Raw genomic sequence first — 25,662 nt, 5'->3', positions numbered from 1 at the left:
ACATCAAAGGTATGTGCTTTTTTTTCACGTCAGGCTGTGCGCCACGTTATTGTTTACATGAGATGAATTGCAGAATGGCAGATAGAGACAAAATACTGTTAATCTGACTATCTGCAGGTATTACATGCTTACATACACACGTAGTTACTGTCCCTCCATTTAGAAAGGCAGAGGCGTCACGATGTAATTATTTTATGTGTAGTTGTTTTTTTCCTGTGTAATAATATTCAACATTGCTATCAATACATTTTTCAAAAAATGCCTCTTTGTGCAAAATGAGTTCAAAAACATAAACAGCTGTGGGATACTGTTTGTCTGTGATTTGAACCGGGCAACAGATCGTGGCAGGATCAGCCTGATGTTATTTGGATCCCGCTGTAACTTTACAGTATAAAGAGCTAACATCTCCAAAATGTCAGGAGTAGTTAGTCATTATGAGAAGTGTTTGTGAACTAAAAATCAAGAATGTGGGATACTGTTTGTCCGTGATTTGAACAGCCCAGCGCTGCTCCCAACGAAGGGAAAACCAATTCTGCAGGGGAGACCTACCTCGGAACTTGTGCAGGTGAAACCAAAGCGAAGATATGCTTCACCATATTTTCTAGTCTTTAGCTTAGAATAAAGTTGGTTTGGAAACATATTCAGCGATGTTTCATCTCCTGCTTTGCGTTTGTGTGGGCGCCCCATGCTAGCAGTGTCCAAGCATTTTTTTCCCCCCTTTTCATACCGCACCCCCTCTGCAATGGCTCTGCGCCCACCCCCCACCCCAATAGAAATATGTGGTGACTAGATTAGAGTCCTTGCCCTTTGCATGTAGTTTCCTATTTTATTATTATATTGATTTACTGGAACTATTTGGGCATCAGCCTTTCTGCAGTGGGTGTGTTACACCCAGCAAGTAAGAGTGCTTGGGGTGTGAGGGGGAGACTTTTTAAGAATATCAACTTCTTTCTTTTTTACTCCACAGAGTAGCAATTGGCTATAATTTGTACTTTTGTTTAGGAATATTATAACTGGAGAGTGTCCGGATAGCTTGTCTTAATGGCTAGGGCTGCCACGATTAGTCGACTAGTCACGATTACGTCGACGATTAAGGAATTTAATTTTCGGAGACGTCTGTTACCCACCAGCTTGATAGCTAGAGGGTTCGAGGCTCACTAGAGCCGGCGAGAACAGCCTATTCCCGGCACATCATTTTCAACCCCCCCGCGGTCTTTCGCTACTCAGGGTAAACATGATATATAAGTCACTCGGATAATTTAAAAATGTTATTGTTTGGCTTTTTTCAGTGTTTTATTTGTTCCTCAGTAAATTGGTTTGGCTGAGATTAAAGTTATAGTTTTTACACAGCTGAACAAATGTCAGACAGAAAACTGATTAAACAGAAGTGTGAAATGGTAGAGAATTTACTCTAGTGTCCTGTTATGTTTTACATTGAACGAACAGACGGCCGAGTTTATTAAACTCCACCGAGACAATCTGCAAATTTCATTAAAAGTTTAATAAACTATCATCTTGTCTTTATTTTTAGTTGGCACATACCTTAAACACTTAAAGCTGTAAACTAATGATAGTTATATAAGAGCAGATGCTGCTGGTGCAATAAGCTGTACGTTTTACATCCAATGGATGCATGATCTGATTAGTCGACTAATCGCAAAAATAATCGGTGACTAGTCGACTATCAAAATAATCGTTCGTGGCAGCCCTATTAATGGCACATGATACCAGTATCATGTTTGAGAAGTAGCAGACTGTTTTCTGATGGACCCATGTAAAATCAGGAGCACTTTCTCTCACATGAAAGCTGTTTACTATATTCTATTGTATGCTATTATTTGCTTTTTAATGCACACACATTTGCACATCTTTTAAGAGTAAAGAGGTGCATACTTAATTGTATTGTTTTTAGGGAAATCTGTGTTAAAAACACCTAAAACAGTGGCTGAGCATGTGCTAAAAATGTAAAAATACATTCAGCATTATATACTGTATATTTTTTAGTAATACTAATAACATTGGTAATATATGTTAACCTTGTCTGATATTCAAAATGCAAAACATATTCAAAACAAAATGCATTTAGGATGAATCTGTATTTTCCTTTTACTTGACTAAAAATAAAGGCAGCCTAAATTGCAGTTCTCCAGTCACGTCGGCTGCAGACAGACAGTGATCAAAATGTGCAGTGGAAGCAAAGTCCATCAGAAGGCACGGATCTATAAACACAGAGAACAAGGGCTTTGCTCCTCCAATATTGATTTAGTATGGCTGTAAGTCCTGCTTTGGAGTGCAAACTTACAATCAGGATAAAAAACATGCATCAATACAGCAGAAATGTTTTCCACATTTCCCATCTGCAGGTAAGCAGGTTGAAAGTCAGTTCCGTTGAAATAGTTTGTAAAATGTTCAAAATCTGACCTCTGTGAGATTCAATATTTAATACATTTATTCACTATTAGTTCATTCAGCATCTGTCTAACACTCTTATTACCCTGAGGATTTATAGTAGCTTGAATACACACAGTCTCATGAAAACGTATTTTTTATTCTTACCTGGGTTATCTTTTTGTACTCTTTTTGTACCTTCAAACAAATATTGTTTTTTTTTAAAGCACTGTATATACTAAAAACATGTTTAAATGTATCAATTATTTTGAACTATGAATTCATGGATTTAATATTATACTTAAATTTCTAATGTGAAGGGCAAAATAAATAAGTAGCTTTGTATTGTATTTGTATTATGTGACATATTTCCACAGTGTATAAGTCTGGAACGATAGATGGCAAAACAACTGTATCCTTAAGACACAATTGAAATGATTATGAAAGCTACAGACAACTAATGTGTCTCTACTGAAAGAACTGTCCTCCACATTGGAGAATGAAGAATTTTCTTAAAATGAAAACCATGTTTCTGTCAATTGTCTGCCTAATCGAATAGCCAATTTAACAAAGAGGATGAGACAGACCCTCAGCCAGCAGTAGAACAGCTCCATCAACAGTGTTTATATGGATATTCGTTGTGACGGGCATTCATGAGAAAGATGCTGGTGCCCTGACTGCCCTGCTCAGAGAATCACCAGAGAAGTGCGACAGCTTCTAAAGTCTTGTATGTGTTTCTTACCGTGATATATTATTATATGAGTCAAATACAAATTTCCCTGTGAAGACAGCAAATGACCTTGAACATGGGTCTATTTTGTATATTTTAATTTAGTTTGATCAAGATGATAAAAAGTTGTTTTTCTTCTTCCCTACTTTTTCATTGCTGTTGTTTCTTTGTTTTTGTTTCACTCTCACTCACATTGTCTTTGATAGGATTCATATCAACAGGAAAGGTAACAAAAGTATTCTAGAAAATGTAATCACTTGCAAAAATCAGAATTACTACGAGAAATAAGACGCACACATTTTTTAAAACACCGTACTCTTATACACTCTGAATACACTCTCTATTAAGTTATACAGGTATACACATTATACAGATATAGAATGCTGCCAGATACACTGATTCCATACCTAAATCCTCATATGATTTTAAGTAAGAAAGAAAAAGAAAATCAATGATCTGCAGCACCGTAAATCAGAATTTATGCTGTGTATGACTTTGGCAAGCAATACTTGATTAACTGTGTCATTATCAGACTACTAATGAGGCGGCAGAACAGCACGTGAACATCAGGACAGCCAGCAGGGTATATCACAATCAATCTTTGATGACATCAGACATCTGTGCAGGCACTAATGCAAAGCTTCCTCATTATAAACGTAGTTTTTTTCATCAATGAGAAATACAAACAGTTGTTTGATTGTTATTGGACTCCTACAGGTTGCACATGCTGTGCAAGTTACAATGGTTGGAATACTAAAACACATAGAACACTATTAATCTTTAATAAGAAAATTTCCCTAGGACCACTGATTGTATTGCTAAATAAAATTTGGTAATCAAAATCACTGATGGAAAAATGGTTACATTTGGCTAAAGTAGACATGGTCTAATGGTGAAATTTATCACAGGAAAAAAAAAAGCCCAACAGCATGGCACTGATTCTATATGTCTCTACCGAATGGATGTTTCCAGGATGTTTTTACTCATTTGGTCTTTTAGCTGGGTTTGGCTGAGGTTACCGCTGTTACATACATGTCAGCTCAAAATGTTCAATTAATTTGAGATCTAGTAACTGCAAATGTTTAGAAGATAGAGTAGGACAACTTGTTTGCCAGCCTAGCTGTAAAGGGGCATGGTTAGCGGCTTAGCTAAGTGCTGTCTTGCCAATTTATTTTGGCAGTTAGCCTGTTACTTGTGTCAGTTGTTTCAGAGGTTTTTGTATACATCCAGTCTTAGAGGAACATAGGCACTGAATTCTTACAGATGCCCACTCCACAATTGTGACATAGTGCAGTGAGTATGACATTTTAGAGCCTCTGCCACAAACCGGTCCTTTGAGTCCAATGCAGCTATTATGAGTTGGAGATGGATTATACTCCCTGAAGTGAAGATGTAGAAAAATATGTTGACTTGGATAGATGATTAAAGGGGACAAACCTACCACAGACTACAAGCTATAACATAGATAGCAAAGTGGCAATTTGTGAATGAAATGGTTATCAAGAGGGCGGGGAAATGCTCAACAAGATCGATTATTTTGTGCAAATAAAGAGAAACACACTCAAGAAGCAATGGAAACGGTATAAGATTGCTACTAAAAAGACCGCAGGGTGGTAGACATGATATCCCCCCCCCCACTCCTTCAGTGTGTACCCTAATGATTCTTCAAATCCCCCCCAAATTCTCAACAAGCTCAAAGCCAATTATCATTACAATACACAGCACTTTCTGGATCATTGCATGAACTTAAGGCACCTGGCAAGACAGCAGAAGACTACACAGGTAAAGACGAACAACTGCTCCTGGCCCTGTGGTTAGCACCACCACACATTACTGGTTGAGTATTCACTGTAGTACATGCATGGGAAACCCTTTTGACGTGCTCCACAATGTAAATCTCTTTACTGCCAAGACACTGAAAGAACTGCAAGGCACATGCAAAAATTGAGTTTTTTTTAGTGTTCCTTCACCTATAACCACCAAATCCCAAATGAGCGGCTATTGCCAGGCCCATCCCTCTCCTGGGGATGTATCAAAGAAGTATTTCATCAGGTGAGATTGCTGCCTGAAGATCGGCCTATATAGTGATTTCTTGGGTGTGAGAGACTCTACTACCTAGAGTGTGTGAGTTGATCCTCCTGTTTGGGAATATGTGTTCACCAGGTGGTGCCCTATATATACTCCATAGCTAATGGCTATGCATTATCACAACCATCAGGGAAATGATGACTGTTCTATCAAGCACTTCAAAGTAAACAACTAGCTTCTGTTTGCCAGAAAGACCAAAGATGTCATCAACAAACAGAGGGGCTTATTAACTTATTAATGACTTGTTAGCTTTGACAGTGGACAAACTGTTAGCTGTGTCATTAGCCGTTTACCCAAGAAGATCATCAGCTAAACATACAGACATGTACCCCATACACCTGCCCTGGGACTGTGCTGGTCATCCCACATCCCACAGATACGCTGTGCTATAAACTAAATTGCTTTCCTCCCTTTGCCCCCATTTCTCACAGGATTTACTATGAGGGTCAAGGTTCTTTTTCACCAAATCTTGGACAAAAAGCAGTAGTGGAATGACCTTTTAGACAATAACATGCTTACAGCAATGGAAATTTGCTAACATGACCTGCAACACTTGGATGACAAAAGACTGTCTTGCTGCTATGTGAGTGCAGCTCTTGACCGTGCAGCCAGTAAGTGGGAGATTTACATCTTCTGAAATATACCCTGGCATATAGGCGGTTGCATGGGATACCTGCTCACAGACAGGAAATAGGATACAGGTGATAACTCAGAAAAACATCCTATTAATTTGTAATAACCATTTCCTCTAAAGGGATAGCGAATCCAGTTCATGCCAGCCAAACCCCCAATGCATAAGTTGTTCACTACTAACCATTTCCCTCTATGTAAGGGTCGACACTGTTCTTTCTGGCAGTCATCTGATCATGCGCTGCACAGAGTTCATTCAGTTGTTCTTTTTCACACACGCATCATCTCCAACATCCAACCCTTGAAGATATTCCCATAGATCTATTTGCAGATTTAATTTAGCCGCTTTTCAAGTTGAAACTCTAGCCAGTCCAGCTGTGTTTGTGATTGAAACTCATGCCATCTGTGCCCCAACAATAAACCCTCTTTCAAAGTCTTTCGCTCTTGCATCTTGAGACAAGACCAGAATCCCTTTGGGCAGCTAAGCATTTCATCCATGACACAGCATCTATCCAAATGTTAACTGTTTAACTGTATCATACATTGAGCATGTATGGTTATTTAGGTTTATCGTTTAGTTTGTGATCCACTGGGATGTTTCAGTGCAAAGAGTTGTCTTCATAAAAAATGTAATGGCTATACGTAAGATTTAAGCTCATTCTTTAGATATTATATGGCATCTAAAATACTTTTGGTTAATGTAATTGTAATGCCCTGTGATCATTAATGAGACTTTATGATGAGTGTAAGTCAGCAATATAGTTTGAAAGTAAAGTGCAATTCTAATGAATTACTTTAAAAATGCTATTATATAAACATTTCTAGGCACTATGTAAGGGTTATTAGCAATTATATGATAAATATAATTGCTGCATATGTAGAATAATGCTACCTAAAAGCAGTGCAATGCTAAACTTATACATATGTTATTTCAACCAGTTACACTATTAAAACTTTGCTAAAAGCTGCCATTAATGGGTATAAACATTTTTTCAATCATATATCAATTCATTACTATCATTATTTTTAAGGTACTTATATGTATTTATATGACCTTCTTACAAAACGTTAGTGAGGTTTTTCCCCACTGTGCATAAAATCATACCTTGCTGATAGAAAAAAGATGACATATGGTTGTTTGTCTTTGTGTGGCTGAACTTCATTGCTGCAAGCTAGGACTCCAGTGGGGAGGGAGGGTCATTTAGGAATGAAAATAAGATACCCAATGGAGTGTTTTAATAGAAAGAAAATGTCAATTTTACGAATGAGTGTGTTCCCGTGGAAATGTGTGATTATGCAGCAAGACGTATGATGAGGAACTGGCTGTGTGAATGTGTGCTTGCATGCTATCTTGACTGTATGTGAGTCTGCATGTGACTGAGCGGCTGACTGTGTCGCGTACTCTATAGTCATTCATGCATGAAGTGTGCAAGTGTGCATTCCTACAGGGTGTGCTTACTGCATCCCTCACAAGGTCACCTATCCATACAGTTACTCTGGGCAGATTTACACCAGCAATCAATATGCACATTTCCTGATGATGCTGCAGTGCTGTGGGTGGTGGTAGTGTACCAGCAAGAGTCATATGATCCTTTTTCTCATCTCTCAGTCTAGTCTTGTGAGCCTTGTGTAGGGCAAGAGAAATTTAACATGTATACAATATGACCCAGATTTCTGTCGTCTGCAGAAGCCAAGTTCGGAGCAGTTTACATCTAATTTGCATTTGCCACAAGCAAGCATGACAGATTTTATATTCAGTGTTGCTTGAGTTACAACACTCGAGGGTGCCAAGTTTATAATTAGAAATGCCCTAAAGTTGATCTTTTTTTTTTCCGTATCACTTAAAACTAAAGAGTTACATTAATAATGTCTTTTACACTTGACACATTTAGATATTTAAATATTCATACAGAGAATTTTATAAATGTTCAAGGGAAATGTGCTACTACAGAAAAAAAAACGTGGTTGCTCCGTGCCTCCAGTGTGACTTAGAGGAACACTCTAGCCACACGAAAAATGATATGAAGTAGGCAGAAAAGTGTCCTGAGAGAGTTTTCACTATACCAGGGTGAAGAATTACAGAGGAGCACGTCTCTTCTTTTCTATGTAGCCATAAATAGCAAGTCATTAAGAAAATGGCATGTGATGGGCAGATTAGGATGGTGCAGCAGAAGAGACGTGTAATGAAGACAGTTGAACCTTACAGTAATCTTCCCTGTCCCACTCACCCATCTTATTGCCTCATACATTGTTTTCCTTATCTCACATAGCTTCAAACCACCTTTTATTTCTCCTTGTTCTTTCTTGCAACGGAGACTAGAATAATGTGTGGTTTGGTTTCAGAGAAACATCCTTTTCAGTATAGCAGTATAGAAGTAAGATCATACTACTCCCATGACAACTTCAAGGAATTGTAGAAATAATGACAGCTTCCTATGCTGTGTAATTTTAATGAACCTGACAAAAAGTGATTTTATTGCACGCTGAAGCAGTCGATACACACTGAATCATATGTAGAGATAGGGAGATGTTTTAGGTGACAAATGACAAAGTTATCTAATACAAGGCATAAGGGGACGGTATTATGATACATCTGGAGAGATGTATTAATAAAAAGATAGGTATACACTGGCCTAAACTCATGGATGCATTTACCTTGTGATACATGTGTGCACAAACTATGAGCAAAGCTCACATAATAGCAGTTTTACAGCTACCTTTTCCGTGTTTTATCCCTAATAATTCACAGTGCTTTAGAGTCTATTTTGTATAATAATTTTATATGAGATTCTTTTTTTCCATTGCACAGTTTTCACGAAATGACCTTTACCTATGATTTTAACTGCCAAATGTTCCTCTTTGTATTAAAGAAATTCCAGTTGGCGCTTAATGAAAGGCAGGTACATTAGAAAGGTCAGCTATAGATGTGAAGTGAATGGGCCTGTGTGCTGGAAAGGCAGATACCCAATTAAAGCAAGTTAACTAGGCCAATTCAAATCAAATAAAGTGAGAAAGATGACGGACTATAAATACATAGCTTGAGATGTAAACATGCAAATCAAAATTTTCAGATGTGCTTGAGGTCAAAATGTTTCATGGGGTAGCTACTTAGCCACTGATCATTACATATGCAACCGGTTCCCAAGAAACAAGCAACATGATTGAGTCTGAATGCACAGACACACTGTATGCAAACACACACGTTACCCACAAGTACCCACACATACTACATGCACCTGATGTACTGCAGCTGCATGGTATGTATATCATGAAGTTATATTTTGCATTTTGAAATACAGAGAACTTTGCACAGGAAAAACGTAGGTTTTTTTTTTTTTTTTTTTTTTAATATATGGGGCTCGGGGAATAATATATGTGCATTAAGTCACCAACAGAACCTGCAACTTTAGATCTCCTGTGCATTATCTCTTATTTACTTGGTTAGATGATTTTCTTGGTGACAGATGACAATTAGATGGTTGTTCCAGAACTATGGTTTCTGTCTGTGGACTGTTATACAGTCCGGGCCCAGTGGGATTCCACTGTTGTGTTCTGCTTAATAATCCAAATCCTCTAAGTCCCCCTTGGCCCACTTCAGTCCTTTGATTGCTCCTTGTATTTTTATTACGTTACACTCCATTTTCATAATCTGGTGCATAGCATTCTTATGGTGTGTGGTGGAGAAAATGAAAAGACAGAGCCTAACAAGTAATGCACTACGCTCTCCTAAGGTCATCCAGATTACAAGGGTCAGTCTCTAATCCTTAAAGCCGGGTGTGCTCTTAATTTGGAACCATAATTCTTGGAGCAAATAACTCCATAGAAAAATGGCTGTGAAGAAAAATGGCAAGAAGCAAGTGTTCTTGCACACAATTTGTGTGAGAGTAAAGATCTAAATATGCCTTAGCTTGCCCATGAAATCACCTATTTTGTCACATGGGAGATGTCCCGAAGTGACAGGGGACAGATATCCACCTTTGTTCAGTCACCCTGGGTCGTGCAATACAACCTTTTCAAGGAGGTCATTCATTTCACAATAAGAACAACAAAAAGGGAGGAAAAGAGCTGGGTCAGCAAAAATGTGAATGGCACAGTGTGACTGCGTCGTTCTGTTATCAGTTCAGATGCACACATTAGTCAAGTGCACCTCAGCACCTCAAAACTTCAAAACCTTTGCCATTCAATTCTTTATTTCTTTTAACCAAACTAATGAATTGTGGCTAAAAACTGCAAGGAGGTGATCATTATTACCTCATTAATAGTTTTTAAAAGTCATACATGCTAACCTTTGTTGAAAGGAAATTTCTTTGAATGTGATTCAAATTAAACTGGAATAAGCCCTTATATTATGAAGACAGTAAAATGTGAATTTCTAATCTGGAAAGCAGGAGTTCAGTTACTTACAGTGCTGTAAACAGCAGGTACTGTATGCGTTTTAATTTAAAATAGTAAAGCTTCAGTGGATCAACCACTTTTTCCCATTTGTATCTTAAAGGAAAAGACCAGTAAAACATTTGGTGGTAGCAATACCAGAATGCTAGCGTGACATTTTTAAATAGTATTTCCAATCTCTGTATGTTTCTTTCACACTCCATTCATTTAATTTCAGTCATTAAAATGTTGTATATTTTTAACAAATAATATGCAACAATGGCATACCGTAATCTACAGATAAAGAATGTCAGCGTTATCGTCAAATATGAAGAACAAACAAAACAAAAACAAAAAAGCTATTGCATCTCTAGCATGTGCCCTAATATAGCAAGATTTATTCAAGAGCATATTGATTGAATATGAAGATTATATAGTTCTACTCCAGTCTGTCCCTGTCTGTCTTCTGATTTTGCCGCCTGATGCCAGGGGTAGATTTACATCTGTCTAATTTCGTGCTTGTCAGCCCACCATCTGGTATGGTATCAAAATTAAAGACAGGAAAAAATGATATCACACTGTCAATCACACACACACACACACACAAATGTGCAATATAAGTTACTGAAGCTGTCTGTGGTGAAAATTCATCTCACAACAGATATGAATGTGATGGTTCTGCGTCTTGACCCAGTGTTTTGAATCTTGTTTAATCATTATTGTGTGAGTGTCTTATGTTTCCTCGTTTAGTTTTCTTGCACTTATGATTGCATTTTTCTCTGTGGTTTTGGTTTAGTTCCCTTTAGTGTTTCCCTTCCCCTGTGTTTTGTCCTCAGTGTGTCCTGTAGATGTCAGTCTTGTTGTTATGCCATGTCATCTCGTAGCCTTTGTCTCTGTGTTCTGTCTTCAACGTTCCCTCAGCCTCCCCAGCCTGTCTAAAGCCCTCTGTGGATACAAAAGCTCACCTTGTTTTTCACACATTTTAATGAGTTCAGTTTTAAATCATTTTTGTTTGCAATATATAATCTTGTAAGGGCACAAAACTTTTTAAATTGGCATAATCTCAAACCAAATCTAAAAATGAAGCATTGATACAATATGTAAAATATTCTAAGAAGTTGCATTTCAATCCAAACCGTGATATATTCTCAATCCAAATATTTTTCACTGTTCAAAGGCAGGTTTGTCTGCGCCTCCTCTACCCCACATAGCTCCTAACAAATATTATTGCACTATTTAAAACTGGAAACAGTCTTTTATGTCAGGAATTTCAGGGATCTTTTTGCTTAAATGGGTAGTTTCAGAAGCCCTTCCATCATATCAGATGTTGGAATGTGTAAAAATGACTAATTTGAGGACTTGCAACATGTGGATCATTGTTTGCAAATTTTGTTGCTTTGTTTAAATTTCTTTATATTTATTGATTCATTTGTTATGCCTCTGAGATAAAAAGATTCTTTCAAAATCCTTGACACAGGTTTGACTAAGCCAGGTTAGATTTCTGATTTCAATACTTTCTGTTATGCTTACATTGTTTTATTTTTGTTCCGTTCTCTATTTTTTTGTCATAGATAAAGATGTTTATTGTTTTGTTGTTTGGAACAGAACAATCCCATAGTTCAAAAATATTCCTCCTGCAAAACAGCTTAATTTCTCCCCCCTCCCCCCCAAAAGATCGCATCCTTGTGGCAAGATGAACATCAGCCTTGTGGAAAAATAACCGAGTCAGTTAGTTCTCAATACATTATTTGCCTGTTGGTGTAATAACAATAGTGTGAATGCTGTACAGTCTGTACATATGAGAGTCTAAGTAGCTCAAACATAATAATACACCTAAACATTGTTAAAGGGTGGTTTGTTGTGTGATGGCTTCTTTTAAATGAGGAATACTTCATCGAGCAGAGTACAGTGAAAGCACAATAGATGAAACAAAGATATGTAGTCGTGTAATAGTGTAGTAATACTTGAACACAACGGGCACGCAGACGTTTGTATGCCCGCACGCACACAAGTACAGAAAGTGAATCTGATATGTGTTTTTCATTTGAGTCCTAATTCTCTTGCAGGTGACAGAGACACGGACGGGCCCGCTGGGATGCAGTAGCTATGACAATCTGGACTCAGTTAGCTCAATCCTTCTGCAGAGCCCTGAGAGCAAGCTTCATCTACAAGGTAAACACTGCCCACATTCATCCCCAGAATGCTGGCTGTCACAAAGAAGGAGGGTCAAACTCTCGCTTGACCTCTAAAATGAAATGACATCTATACACTTAGATGAAATAGTCTGAGGTGGACTAAAGAAATGGCTTGTGGTTTCTGAAGAATTGAAAGTCAATGCATTTTTTAATTGGCACTGGGATGGGGATAGAATTGCTCCCCATTCCCATCTGGGGATTTCAGCACAATGTTCTGGTTATAGACGTGCGCTTGTGTTCTAATGTGATTGTGTCTTAAGTCTTTCTAAGCTTTGATCAAAGACAGGTCTCCAAAACAGTTGTTTGAACAGTGCAAACTAATCAGTCATGAGAGTACAAAGTAGCACTTTCTGTGTAGCTGCAATGTGTAAAGGGACAAATGAAACAAGGTGTTTAGACAGTGTTTTTATGTTTGACAGTGCTAGAGCCATATAATGGTTTATAGGAACAAGCTCGCTATTTATACAGGAGTTTCTTTCATTAGGATTTGTCAGTATTTGAAAATGAATCTACTTTGCTCATGGATCATACGTTGGTCAGTGCACACAGCAAATTTACCTATGAATGGTGATGTTCTTTTAAATTAAAATAGGTCTGTCTTTCTAACAGAAGTAACAATTAGCTTAAGAGAGGAATTACATGCAGTGTCAGTCACCCAGGGGAAAACGAATGATGAAAGACTCTGTAACTGTGGTCAAGTGTTTGAGAAGTGTGATTGCTTCTTTGATTTATTTCAGTTTATGCAGGTTATTAGAACTAGTTTGAAAATCACATAGGCCTATTTTTAATCCACACATCTCCATCTCCCTCTCAGAAGGGATCATTATTCCTTCTCCAAAGTCAGAAAACTAAGTGGTTTGTCAAAGAAACACTTTTAAGTCCTTGGCTGCCACTTACTCAAAGCACTCTATAGGTTTTGGGAAAAGCTTTATTGTCATGCACCAAATGTATTAGCCTTGTGCTTTGAAGAGTGCTTTGTCACAGAATTGATAGATGACAGGCCCGGAAAAGATTCTTTCTTTTGGTTTGATAATAACTCCACTAGAAAGCGAATGCTTTTATGATTGGTTACAGGCTTAGCAATTTTTATTAAACTAAATTATATTGGTGTGTGTGTGTGCGTATGTGTGTGTAGTGTGTATGCTTATGTGTACCAGAGAGCGGTGGTGGAGGCGGGGGTGTTAAGAGTTTGTCTGAAAATGTGTTCTTTGGAGAGCAATCATTGTTTCTGATTTTAATTAGAGGACAGCTGATGGTGTAACTTCTTCAATAACTGTGGTGCTCTTCAAAGTGATGGCACTTCACTCAGCCCATGAAGAGGGATGTGGCCAGTAGAGAGCTTTTAAGGTCTATGCTGATCAAATATGTTAATAATGAGACCCAACCATTTAATACAACTTATAGTTGTCAAGAAAATGGTTCAGTTTAGATGACTTTATTTTTTTTAGTTTAGTTGTAGTTTATTTATTTTTTTGTCTCTTATTAAACAATATATTTTTCTCAGATTAGAGTAGCCATCTATTTTTGTAAAGAACATTTGTTTGCAGTCTAAGAGTCGGTATGGCTTCACTTTACATGCCTACATGCCGTTTTCCGTCATTAACAACATAAACACAAACATCGAGGTAGTCTTTATCTTGATCTGTGAGGCACTGCTGCAAAAAAGTTGGACTCTTTGCCATCCTAATTCAGAAAAAGTTTGGACTTGGAGGAAAATACAAATAAATGCAGAATGCAATGATTTGCATTTAAAGATTGTGGAACAATTTCAGAATAATGTTCTCCGGTGTAAAATTGCAAAGACTTTCATCATCTATAGTCCATAATATAAAAAGATGCTGAGAATATGTAGAAATTCAGCAAGAGTTTTGCCTTTCTGAGAGATGAAGTGGAAAATTAGTGTTGGGTGTCTGTGGTCTGCAGTCTCTCAAGCAGCATGACATTTAAAACATGTATGATTCTGTCATGGAAATCACTGCATGGGCTTAGAAAACACTATCAGGAATCACTCTCTCTGAGCAGAGTTCGCTGTGCCATCCATAAATGCAGGTTAAAGCTCTCTCATGCAAAGAAGATGCCGTATGTCCAGTAACACCATTGTCTTCTACAATACAGGGTGGGCCATTTATATGGATACACCATAATAAAATGGGAATGGTTGGTGATATTAAAGTCCTGTTTGTGGTACATTAGTATATGTGAGGGGGCAAACTCCTGAAGATGGGTGGTGACCATCTTGGATACAACTTTAGTTTTTTCAATTGGAAAAGGGCCATGTGACACATCAAACTTACCGGTAATGTCACAAGAAAAACAATGGTGTGCTTGGTTTCAATGTAACTTTATTCTTTCATGGGTTATTTACAAGTTTCTGACCATAAATAAAAATAAAATGTGTTCAATGTGCTGCCCATTGCGTTGGATTGTCAATGCAACCCTCTTCTCCCACTCTTCACACACTGATAGCAACACCGCAGGAGAAATGCCAGCACAGGCATCCAGTATCTGTAGTTTCAGGTGCTGCACATCTCGTATCTTCACACCATAGACAATTGCCTTCAGATGACCCCAAAGATAAAAGTCTAAGGGGGGTCAGATCGGGAGACCTTGGGGGCCATTCAACTGGCCCATGACGACCAATCCACGTTCCAGGAAACTGTTCATCTAGAAATGCTCGGACCTGGCACCCATAGTGTGGTGGTGCACCATCTTGCTGGAAAAACTCAGGGAACCTGCCAGCTTCAGTGCATAAAGATGGAAACACATCATCATTTAGCAATTTCAAATATCCAGTGGCCTTGAGGTTTCCATTGATGAAGAATGGACCCACTATCGTTGTACCCCATATACCACACCAAACCATCACTTTTGTTGTTCCAGCAGTCTTGGAGGATCCATCCAATGTGGGTTAGTGTCAGACCAATAGCGGTGGTTTTGTTTGTTAACTTCACCATTTACATAAAAGTTTGCCTCATCACTGAACAAAATCTTCTGAGTGAACTGAGGGTCCTGTTCCAATTTTTGTTTTGCCCATTCTACAAATTCTGTGCACCGATCTGGGTCATCCTCGTTGAGATGCTGCAGTTGCTGGAGTTTGTAAGGGTGCCATTTGTGAGTAGCTAATATCTGCCGAAGGGATGTTCGACTAATGCCACTCTCCAGTGATATGTGGCGAGTGCTACACTGTGGGCTCTGGCTGAATGAAGCTAGGACAGCCACTGATGTTTCTTCATTAGTGACAGTTTTCTTGTGTCCACATTTTGGCAAATCCAACACTGAACCAGTTTCACGAAACTTAGCAAGCAGTTTGCTAACTGTAGCATGGGAGATGGGTGGTCTCGTAGGGTGTCTTGAAATCTGCTGCAATGACCCGGTTACTGCGTTCACCAGATATCAACACAATTTCGATCCGCTCCTCACGTGTTAACCTCTTCGACATGTCAATGGCTGTGAACAAAGAGAAACTTGTAAATAACTCATGAAAGAATAAAGTTACGCTGAAACCAAGCACACCATTGTTTTTCTTGTGACATTAGGCAAGGCAAGGCAAATTTATTTGTATAGCACAATTCAACAACAAGGTGATTCAAAGTGCTTCACAGAGACATTAGAAACAAAAATTCATGTGTGCTGCCCTGACAAGCCAATGGCAAAGGACTTTTTAAATCTTATTGACTCTTTTGATCTTGTGCAACCTGTGTCTGTGCCTACACAAAAATATGGGCACACGTTGGATCTTGTTTTAACTCACAATTTACCTGTCTCTAACTTAGAGGTTTGTGATGTTGTATGGTCAGACCATAGGCCTGTCCTGTTTGAGGTTTTCCTTCCTTGTACTAAAGTTAATCTTCCTCCTGTTGCTGCTAGGAGCTGTCGTATTTTTAACCCTTCCTCTGCTGGACAGTTCTCTATTGTTTTTAATCAGAACGGCGGCCTTCCTGATTTCATATGCAATGATACAGAAGAACTGAGTACGTGGTTTTATTCTGTCTGCCAAACTGCTTTAGATTCAGTGGCCCCCTTTAAGCTTAAGCAAGTTAAAGCCAAATCTGAACCCTGGCTGAATGAAGACACCCGGGCTGCCAGAAGAAAGTGCAGGAGAGCTGAACGTAAATGGAAGAAGGATCAACTTCAGGTGTCATACCAAATGTTACAAGATTACTGGAATTCTTACCAGAAAACTGTAAAAGATGCTAAGAGGAAACATTTCGCTACTATTATTCAGGCAAATTGTCGTAAGCCTCATGTCTTATTTAAGACTATTGACATGGTCCTTCATGCTCCACAGTCTTCTGTCGAGTCTTCTCAGGAAATTTGTGAAAACTTCCTACACTTTTTTATTGATAAAGTGCTATCTGTCAAAGCACAGACTTCCCAGTCCGTTCCCGACCCTTCTACCCCTGTCCCTAGTTCTGCTGTCTTTGACAGGTTCGAGCCAGTTTCCATGCTCTGCCTGCAGGAGTTGGTTGCTCACATGAAGCCCTCAGGTTCCCCTTATGATGCTCTCCCTCCTCGATTTTTCAAAGAGGTTTTTCTCACTATAGCATCAGCTGTACAATCCATTGTAAATAGTAGTCTGTCCTCTGGTGTTGTACCTGTCAATCTCAAACATGCAGTGATTCAGCCTCTACTCAAAAAACCTGCTCTTGATCCTGATATTATTGCGAATTACAGACCTATTTCCAAACTGCCTTTTATCTCAAAGATTCTTGAAAAGGTAGTTTACAAGCAATTAATGTCCTTCCTAGAAGAACACGGTATTTTAGAAGTTTTCCAATCTGGTTTTAAAGCTTTACATAGTACTGAATCTGCCCTTTTAAGAGTTTTTAATGATGTGTTTTTGGCAAATGACTCAGGTGACTGTGTTATTATTGTGCTGTTAGATTTAACTGCTGCTTTTGATACAGTGGATCATAATATTTTAATTTCCCGTTTAGAGCAGTTGGTGGGTATGCGGAGTACCGCACTGCAGTGGCTCAGATCCTATTTGGCAGAGCGAACTTTCTCTGTGAAACTAGGGGAGTTTGTATCCTCTACTGCTTCTCTTCAATGTGGGGTTCCACAGGGTTCAGTTTTAGGCCCGCTTCTTTTCTCTCTATATCTCCTACCCCTTGGGTCTATTTTCAGGAAACATGGGATTTCTTTCCACTGCTACGCCGATGACTCCCAGATTTATTTCCCACTTAAAAAGATAAATGGCTTCTCAGTAGACCCGCTGCTCAGATGCCTTGATGAAATAAGGACTTGGATGGCTTTGAACTTTTTACATTTTAATGAACAGAAAACAGAAGTGATGGTTTTTGGTGGCGCTTCTGAGGCCACTATTATAGATCTTGGTTCACTGGCACAGTATGTTAAACCAGTCATCACTAATCTGGGAGTTAAAATAGAGGCAAATCTTAAACTTGAAAGCCAGGTCAGAGCTGTTGTAAGATCTAGCTTTTTTCATTTGAGGGAATTAGCCAAAATAAAGCCTATCTTATCGAAACAGCATTTTCAGACAGTAATCCATGCCTTTGTTACTTCTAGGCTGGATTATTGTAACGCACTTTATTTTGGGGTTAGTGATGCGTCCATTAGGTGCCTGCAGGTTGTGCAAAATGCTGCAGCACGTCTTTTAACTGGAACAAAAAAGTTTGAGCACATTACCCCTATTTTAATTTCACTCCACTGGCTACCTGTACATTTTAGGATTGTTTTTAAAATTCTCTTATTTGCTTTTAAATCTCTTAATGGCCTGCCCCCCCCCTACCTCTCGGAGCTACTACAACCATATACACCTGCCCGTTCCCTTAGGTCCGCCAATCAGCAACTCCTTAAGGTACCGAAAACTAAGTATAAACTTAAAGGTGATCGTGCTTTTGCTGTAGCTGCTCCAAAGTTGTGGAATGATCTGCCCTTGCATGTTAGGCAGGCCTCTTCTCTCTCTGAATTTAAAAGTCTTCTTAAAACATATTTATTCGCTGAAGCCTTTGGCATTGATTAGAGGGGTTGACTCAATTTGTTTTAACATGTTTCAATTTATTGTATCTATTTATTTTATTGTATCTCATTTTAATTTTCTTTACGTATGCTATTAACATGTACAGCACTTTGTGAAACTCTGGTTTTATGTTAAAGTGCTTTAGAAATAAAGTTGGTATGGTATGGTAAAAACAAATAAAAAGCATGATTTAAAATTGATTAAAACAAGCAAACAAACTAACTAACTAAACACACACATTTCACACCTGTTCGCGTGATCTGAACCCTTATCGTAAGGGGAGCTACCAGTCCTTCTGTGGACGAGCTACTTTCTATTTTAAATTCCCTGAATTTAAAATACTCTCTAGACCCAGTCTAGACCCAGTTGGGGAGCTACCCAGAGCTCTAATCCCACACCTGTTCGCGCGATCTGAACCCTTATCGTAAGGGGAGCTACCAGTCCTTCTGTGGACGAGCTACTTTCTATTTTAAATTCCCTGAATTTAAAATACTCTCTAGACCCAGTCTAGACCCAGCTGGGGAGCTACCCAGAGCTCTAAACCCACTTAACAAACAAACAAACAAACAAACAAACAAAAACAGTATATAAAATCAAAACAGATAAAATCAGAACAGTAGATAAAATCAGTAGTTAATGTAAGTTTTGAAATTTAAGCTTAACAAACAAACAAAACAGTATATAAAATCAAAACAGATAAAATCAGAAATAGATAAGATCAGTAGTTAGTGTACGTTTTGAAATTTAAGCTTAAAAGTGTGGATTTGGTGCTTTATTCAAATGCAGCTGAGAATAGGTGAGTCTTCAACCTGGATTTAAATAAACTGAGTGTTTCAGCTGATCTGAGGCTTTCTGGGAGTTTGTTCCAGATATAAGGAGCATAAAAGCTGAATGCAGCTTCTCCGTGTCTGGTTCTGACTCTGGGAACTGATAAAAGACCGGATCCAGATGACCTGAGGGATCTGGATGGTTCATACTGGGTCAGGAGGTCACTGATGTATTTTGGTCCTAAACCATTCAGAGCTTTATAGGCCAGCATCAGAACTTTAAAGTCTATCCTCTGACGGACAGGCAGCCAGTGTAAAGACCTCAGAGCTGGACTGATGTGGTCCACTTTTTTGGTCTTAGTGAGGACTCGAGCAGCAGAGTTCTGAATGAGCTGTAGTTGTCTGACTGATTTTTTAGGTAGACCTGTAAAGATGCTGTTACAGTAATCAAGCCTACTAAAAATGAATGCATGGACTAGTTTTTCCAGGTCCTGTTGAGACATTAGATCTTTTATCCTTGAAATATTCTTGAGGTGATAGTAAGCTGACTTTGTTATTGTCTTAATGTGTTTTTCTAAGTTTAGGTCTGCATCCATCACTACACCCAAATTTCTCGCCATTACCAATAAGTTTGATGTGTCACATGGTCCTCTTCCTATTGAAAAAACTAAAGTTGTATCCAAGATGGCTGACTTCTAAATGGCCACCATGGTCACCACCCATCTTGAGGAGTTTGCCCCCTCACATATACTAATGTGCCACAAACAAGACTTTAATAACACCAACCATTCCCATTTTATTATGGTGTATCCATATAAATGGCCCACCCAAAGGGTGCTGAAAGGTGTATGCAGGTTGTGAAGTAGCACTTCCTTCCGTCCAGACAATGTCTTATATAGGGAAGGTCTTGCATAGTTCAGCATGCTAAATGCATGGTGCAGCTGTTACACCACTGTGGCTTTGTCCAGGTGCTGAACTGATCTGCCCGCAGTCTTCTGATGTCATTGCACAGTGGCCTTTGCTTGATGTATGCACAGTGACTGTATGTTTAATAACTTGTTGTACACGCAGGGGTAGCACAGTTAATGTGGGGAAAATTATGGATTTATAAAGTAATTTTACAGTGGAAATAAAGTGTAGGGATTAAAACAATCAATCCATAATTGTAATACAACTCATGCATGATTCTAAATAAAAATAATATTATTTTTTCAATTATAAAAGAAGTCAATAAGCAAAAAATGTATAGCTAGAAATAGACAATACCAGGAGTGTTGCTCTGTAGCTGATTAATAGTTGAGCAAATAAATGGCTGAACATATTTTTGTGACTAATATATGGCTGCTAGGGTATACTACTTATTGTTCGGCTATTTAGGTTATTTCACATTGCTGCTAGTACGAGGATTGTATTATGTCATTTAAATGTTTGTCACATGATGGTCAGATTAAAAACAAAACAAAAACCACGCCAGTGTGTTACTTTAAAACTCAAACAGTTTAGGTTATATTAATATAAAGGGAAGTCTTTATGGACATCTCTCTTTGGTGGAGGGTTCATCAAAAAAAAGAAGAAAGGTCTTGGTGTAAATTACCAAAATCATTATCATGACCAAAAGAGTATTTGTGAAGGAGAGTAGGCACTTAGAACTGGCTTTGGTCTCAACTGCAGGTGGGAAGTGATGAATTATATCTAGTTTCAAGTACCACACGGTGGGGAGAACACTGGTTTTCAAGAGACGAGCTGAGTGAGTAGCCGTGATTTAGCCTGTCTCGGACCAACTCTTAATAAATGAAGGGGTAATGAATGCGTAAATGATCCTGGATTCTCCTAATCCCACCACCCACATCAAGCAAACAACATATTCAGCAGAAAAAAAACGACAATGCATATAAAATCCAGGAGCCCCATGGGTTCAGTGGGATAATTGCTTTCATTGTTCTGCTGTTCCTTCAGCTAAACCGATACCGATGACATTTAGATAAGTGGAAGTGACATACATAATCAGAACACACGAAATATAAATTGTCATCTCAGCAGCATGTTTTTCTTGTTTCTCCACTGTGAGGGAGGACTGTAAGTGTCATGGTGGCTCCAAAAGCATTTTTTTCCTCTTTAGACAAACACAGTTCAATTCTCTGCAAGATTTACTGTGTCCCTAGACTGGCCTTTACATTGAGTGGCCCAAAAAATAACAGCTTTGACAGCATTGTCCTCTTTTTACAATACACCATAAATGAACTTCTCAGACTGTCCCTTGAGGAAGATGACATTGGCTGGGTCCAGTGCTACTCTAATAAGCACTAGCAGCTCTCAGCACATCTAATGAACGCCCACCATGTGTCTCATTTACAAATGCCTATTGACCTTTTACCAGACAATTAGCTAAAATGCTAACTTTTGGCATTTAAACTGTGGGGAGGAGTCACAACTGGCCAATGTGGAAGATCACAGATCACTGCCTGCTATCTAATATGAAAATACACATCACCATGCAACATCTACGTACTTGATTCATTTATCAGCGGGAAGTGTGAGCACCTCTATAAAAGCAGACATTTTGACAGTTTGCTGGCCTGAACCATTCAGGTGTGTGTTAACACAATATTCATCCCAGGAGTGAACATCCCAGCAAATTCACCCCAAGGTCAGACCCTGCAATCCTCAGAGAAATTGCAAAAAACCTAAGAGCTGCTTCTCAGACTCTACAGGCCTCAGTTAGCATGTTAAATTTAAAAGTTCATAACAGTACAGTTAGAAAAAGACTGAAAGAGCATAGTTGTTAGTTTGAGATGCCAGGAGAAAATCTCTTCTCTCTAAAAATAAAAAAAGAGAGAGACTCAGCCTGAATCTTTTTGCATCCTGATGAAGTCTGGATGGTAAGAAAAATAACATACGCAAAGTGGTTCATTTCCATTATTCAAGTTTTTATGATTTTTCCATGTAGCTTCTCCTGTTTACATATATTTTCTGTACTATCTGCACTAGAAGTGCATGGGGAAAGTGCTTTTGAAGGAGCTGGCTACAGAAAGCAATTCTGAACGACACTTTTAGATGGTACACCTCCAGAATTCCTGTTTGCGTTCTGTTTAATATGTAAGTGATGAAACTGTAGTCATTTGTGATGATCCAAAATAAGACTTTTCAAGTACATTTTGTTCTCAGTTTTGTGTTTTTTTGTGTTATTATTCTATTTGTGTTCATTTGTCTTAACTCACCTTTTTCTCAGTTTCTCCACTCTGTGTTTTTTACCATTGTTTTTCATGCTATTTTTTAATTTAACTCTTCAGCAATCCAAATCATATTCCATATTGTGTACACTGGGCATTTATGTGTGAAGCTTATGCCACGTCTTCTTCATTTTATGTGAATGAATAGACGGAAATGAAAAAAGGGTAATCTAGACCAGCCATTTTAATTGCTTATGAATTAAATAAAAGGATCATATTAATATGCAGGGTCACATGAGTTACAACACAGATGCATTAATAGAAAACCCACTCTATTTCATTCTTCTATTTAAACTTTTAATCATGACTTTTTTCTGGTTTTACTATTGTATTTTTTAAATCCAGACCTCTGTACTTTAGCAGGTTACAGGCATACATGCCATATGCACAAATAACCAATCACAAACCTGTGATCTGTTTTTTTTTTTCCAGTTTTTTTTTAGTAATTTTATTCGGTAGGATTAGGTCCAGAACCTGTCACAGGCTGGGTCTTCGACCCAGCACTTTGAGTTTTCTTTGTTTTGTTCTTATTTTTTGAGATGTTGTTAGTTTTGTGTTATTTCCTATTTGCCTTTAGTTTAGGCAGTTATTGTTCCTGGGTTTTCTATGTTTGAGTTCTTGCATTATTCATCACGTATTTGGTATGTTAAGTTTGTATTGTCATGTCTAGTTTTAGTGTTTCCTGTTTTATTCTGACAGTGTCATGTGTTCTTTGGTCATTGTATTTAGTTTCACTCCTCCTGGTCCTGTCATTAGATTCATGTCAGTCAGCTGTTTCCTCATGTGTCTCCACTTCCCCTGATCACCTCATGTGTGTATTTAAGCCTTCTGTTTTCTGCATGTCATGGTTGGGTCGTCTGTTTATCTTACCAGAGTTACAGTCACAGTCATAGTCTTCGCCTGTTTTTCCACCATAGTCATAGTTACAGTCTTTGTCATAGTCTTTGTTTCTTAGTGGTTTTTTTTGTCAGTTTGCTTTAGGTTCCTGGTTTTAGCCCTGCAATCATCCAAATAAAGGATCGCTTTCTGTTTAAACTTACAACTCCTCGTCTTCATCTGCCTTTGGGTCCTGTTTCCATTCACATCGGCGCACCCCGCCGTGACAGAACGACCCGACCAGTATGGACCCAGCGGATGTCTGCGAGGATTTTTTTGAGTTCAGCACTCGTGTGACCATCCTCCAGGGACAGTGGAGAATCTATTCAGTATGCAGACAGGAGAGTGAGAAGGAGTCAGTTAAAGTTCAGCTACGACAGATCTTGTCTGCTTACCCTGTTTACACGGCGGAATTGTCGGAGGATGTGCAGGATTTCGTTCGCACAGTTTTGCCACCGCAGCAGCATCAAATCCATGAACAGGAATCACTGCCGCTGCCTTGCGAGCCTGAGACGGTTTGTGTCGGTTCGCTGAGACTCGCCGCAGCGGCACCACCTCTCAGCTCATCAGTTTCCACACCCTCGTCACAGTCTTGCCACACTCTTGCCACGGTCCAGTGCGAGGAAGCGCTGGACGCCATAGATTTGGACTACGACGAACGTCAGGCAATATTCAGCGCTCTATTGGAGGAGGAGCTCCGGTGGAAGCCATGGCTCATTCCAGAGCATGAGCACCCTTTCCGGGGAACTCGACTGGCTCTCGGGGGTCCCCGGAGTTACCAGGGACTTCCACCCGTTGCTCCGCCGTCTCCCACTCTCAAGAAAAAGCGGCGTGCGTGCCACCGACGCTCCGCACCACAAACGCAAGGGAGTGACTATGTTTTGGCTCCTCATGTTTTTTCTCCGGAGGTTAGAGAAGCTGACACTGCTTTTCCGGTTCATGAGCCCGGCTGTAAAGAGACTGTTTGCACAGGTAATGCTAGCCATCAGGCTCAGCTAAGCTGTTGTGGGACTGCATACCAGGCCGTTTTGGAGCCGGGGACGGAGGTGCAGCTTGTGCAGCCTTTTTCAGTGTCAGCCGGAGGGCCCGGGGAGCCCGTCCAGCCTCATGCTTCGTCTGCTGGAGGTTCGGGAGAACCCAGCCAGCTTCATGTCTCGTCTGCTGGAGGTTCAGGAGAACCCAGCCAGCTTCATGTTTCGTCTGCTGGAGGTTCGGGAGAACCCAGCCAGCTTCATGTTTCGTCTGCTGGAGGTTCGGGAGAACCCATTCAGCCACACGCCACGTCAGCTGGAGGGCCCGAGGAGCCCGTTCAGCCACACGCCACGTCAGCTGGAGGGCCCGAGGAGCCCGTTCAGCCACACGCCACGTCAGCTGGAGGGCCCGAGGAGCCCGTTCAGCCACACGCCACGTCAGCTGGAGGGCCCGAGGAGCCCGTTCAGCCACACGCCACGTCAGCTGGAGGGCCCGAGGAGCCCGTTCAGCCACACGCCACGTCAGCTGGAGGGCCCGAGGAGCCCGTTCAGCCACCTTCTGCTTCACCACCTGTGGCTGCAGCGCCACCTCCTGCGGCTCCCGTGCCGCCACCTGCAGGACCACCACCTGCTGCACAACTGCTTGCTGCTTCTACGCCTCAGCCTGAGGACGACGCCTCGCCTGGTTCTGCCACACCTCAGTCTGAGAACACATATAAACTCATTTCACCCAATATAGACTGTGTGTTGCGGCAACTTACACAGCCTCATGCCACGTCAGCTGGAGGGCCCGAGGGGCCCGTCCAGCAGCCTTCCTCGTCGGCTGGTGGTTCCGGAGAACCACACCAGCCTCATGCCTCGTCAGCTGGAGGGTCCGAGGGGCCCGTTCAGCCTCCCGTCTCCGCTGGAGGGTCCGAGGGGCCCGTTCAGCCGCCTGCCGCAGCTCCATCATCATCCTCGCCTGCCGCAGCTCCATCATCATCCTCGCCTGCCGCAGCTCCATCATCATCCTCGCCTGCCGCAGCTCCATCATCATCCTCGCCTGCCGCAGCTCCATCATCATCCTCGCCTGCCGCAGCTCCATCATCATCATCCTCGCCTGGCCCGGCCTCTGAGTCTTCAGCCTCGCCCGGTCCGGCCTCAGCCTGTGCTTCGTCTGCTGCAGCTCCAGCCTGTGCTTCGCCTGCTGCAGCTCCAGCCTCGCCCGGTCCGGCTTCCGTGTCTTCATCTTCGCCTGGTCCGGCTTCGGCCTCTGTTTCTGTGTCGGCCTCGCTTGGTCCCGCGGCTGTGTTGCCGCCCAAGCCACGTTTTGCCCCTCAGAATCGCCGGCCGTTTTCCGGGCCGTCAGCTGGACTTCGTTGCCATCGGGGTCGGCCCCCTGAACTGATGAACTGTGACCTGCTGTGCTCTCGACCTCCGGGTCGGCCTCCTGA

General features: G+C 40.3%; 1 protein-coding gene across 1 annotated transcript in view; it reads left to right on the top strand.

The window, feature by feature from the left end:
* The window catches only part of brinp1 (bone morphogenetic protein/retinoic acid inducible neural-specific 1), a 121,009-nt gene that overhangs the window by 71,383 nt on the left and 23,964 nt on the right, over positions 1-25,662 (top strand). Inside the window, exon 5 of the mRNA XM_004537989.5 lies at positions 12,274-12,379. Within this exon, the coding sequence (XP_004538046.1) occupies positions 12,274-12,379 (106 nt within the window). The remainder of the gene's footprint in view (positions 1-12,273; positions 12,380-25,662) is intronic.

This window comes from Maylandia zebra, linkage group LG7 (assembly GCF_041146795.1).
Source record: "Maylandia zebra isolate NMK-2024a linkage group LG7, Mzebra_GT3a, whole genome shotgun sequence".
In the NCBI taxonomy this organism is placed as follows: domain Eukaryota; kingdom Metazoa; phylum Chordata; class Actinopteri; order Cichliformes; family Cichlidae; genus Maylandia; species Maylandia zebra.
The sequence above is the reverse complement of the archived record's forward strand: the minus strand, read 5'-3'. Positions and strand labels throughout refer to the sequence as shown.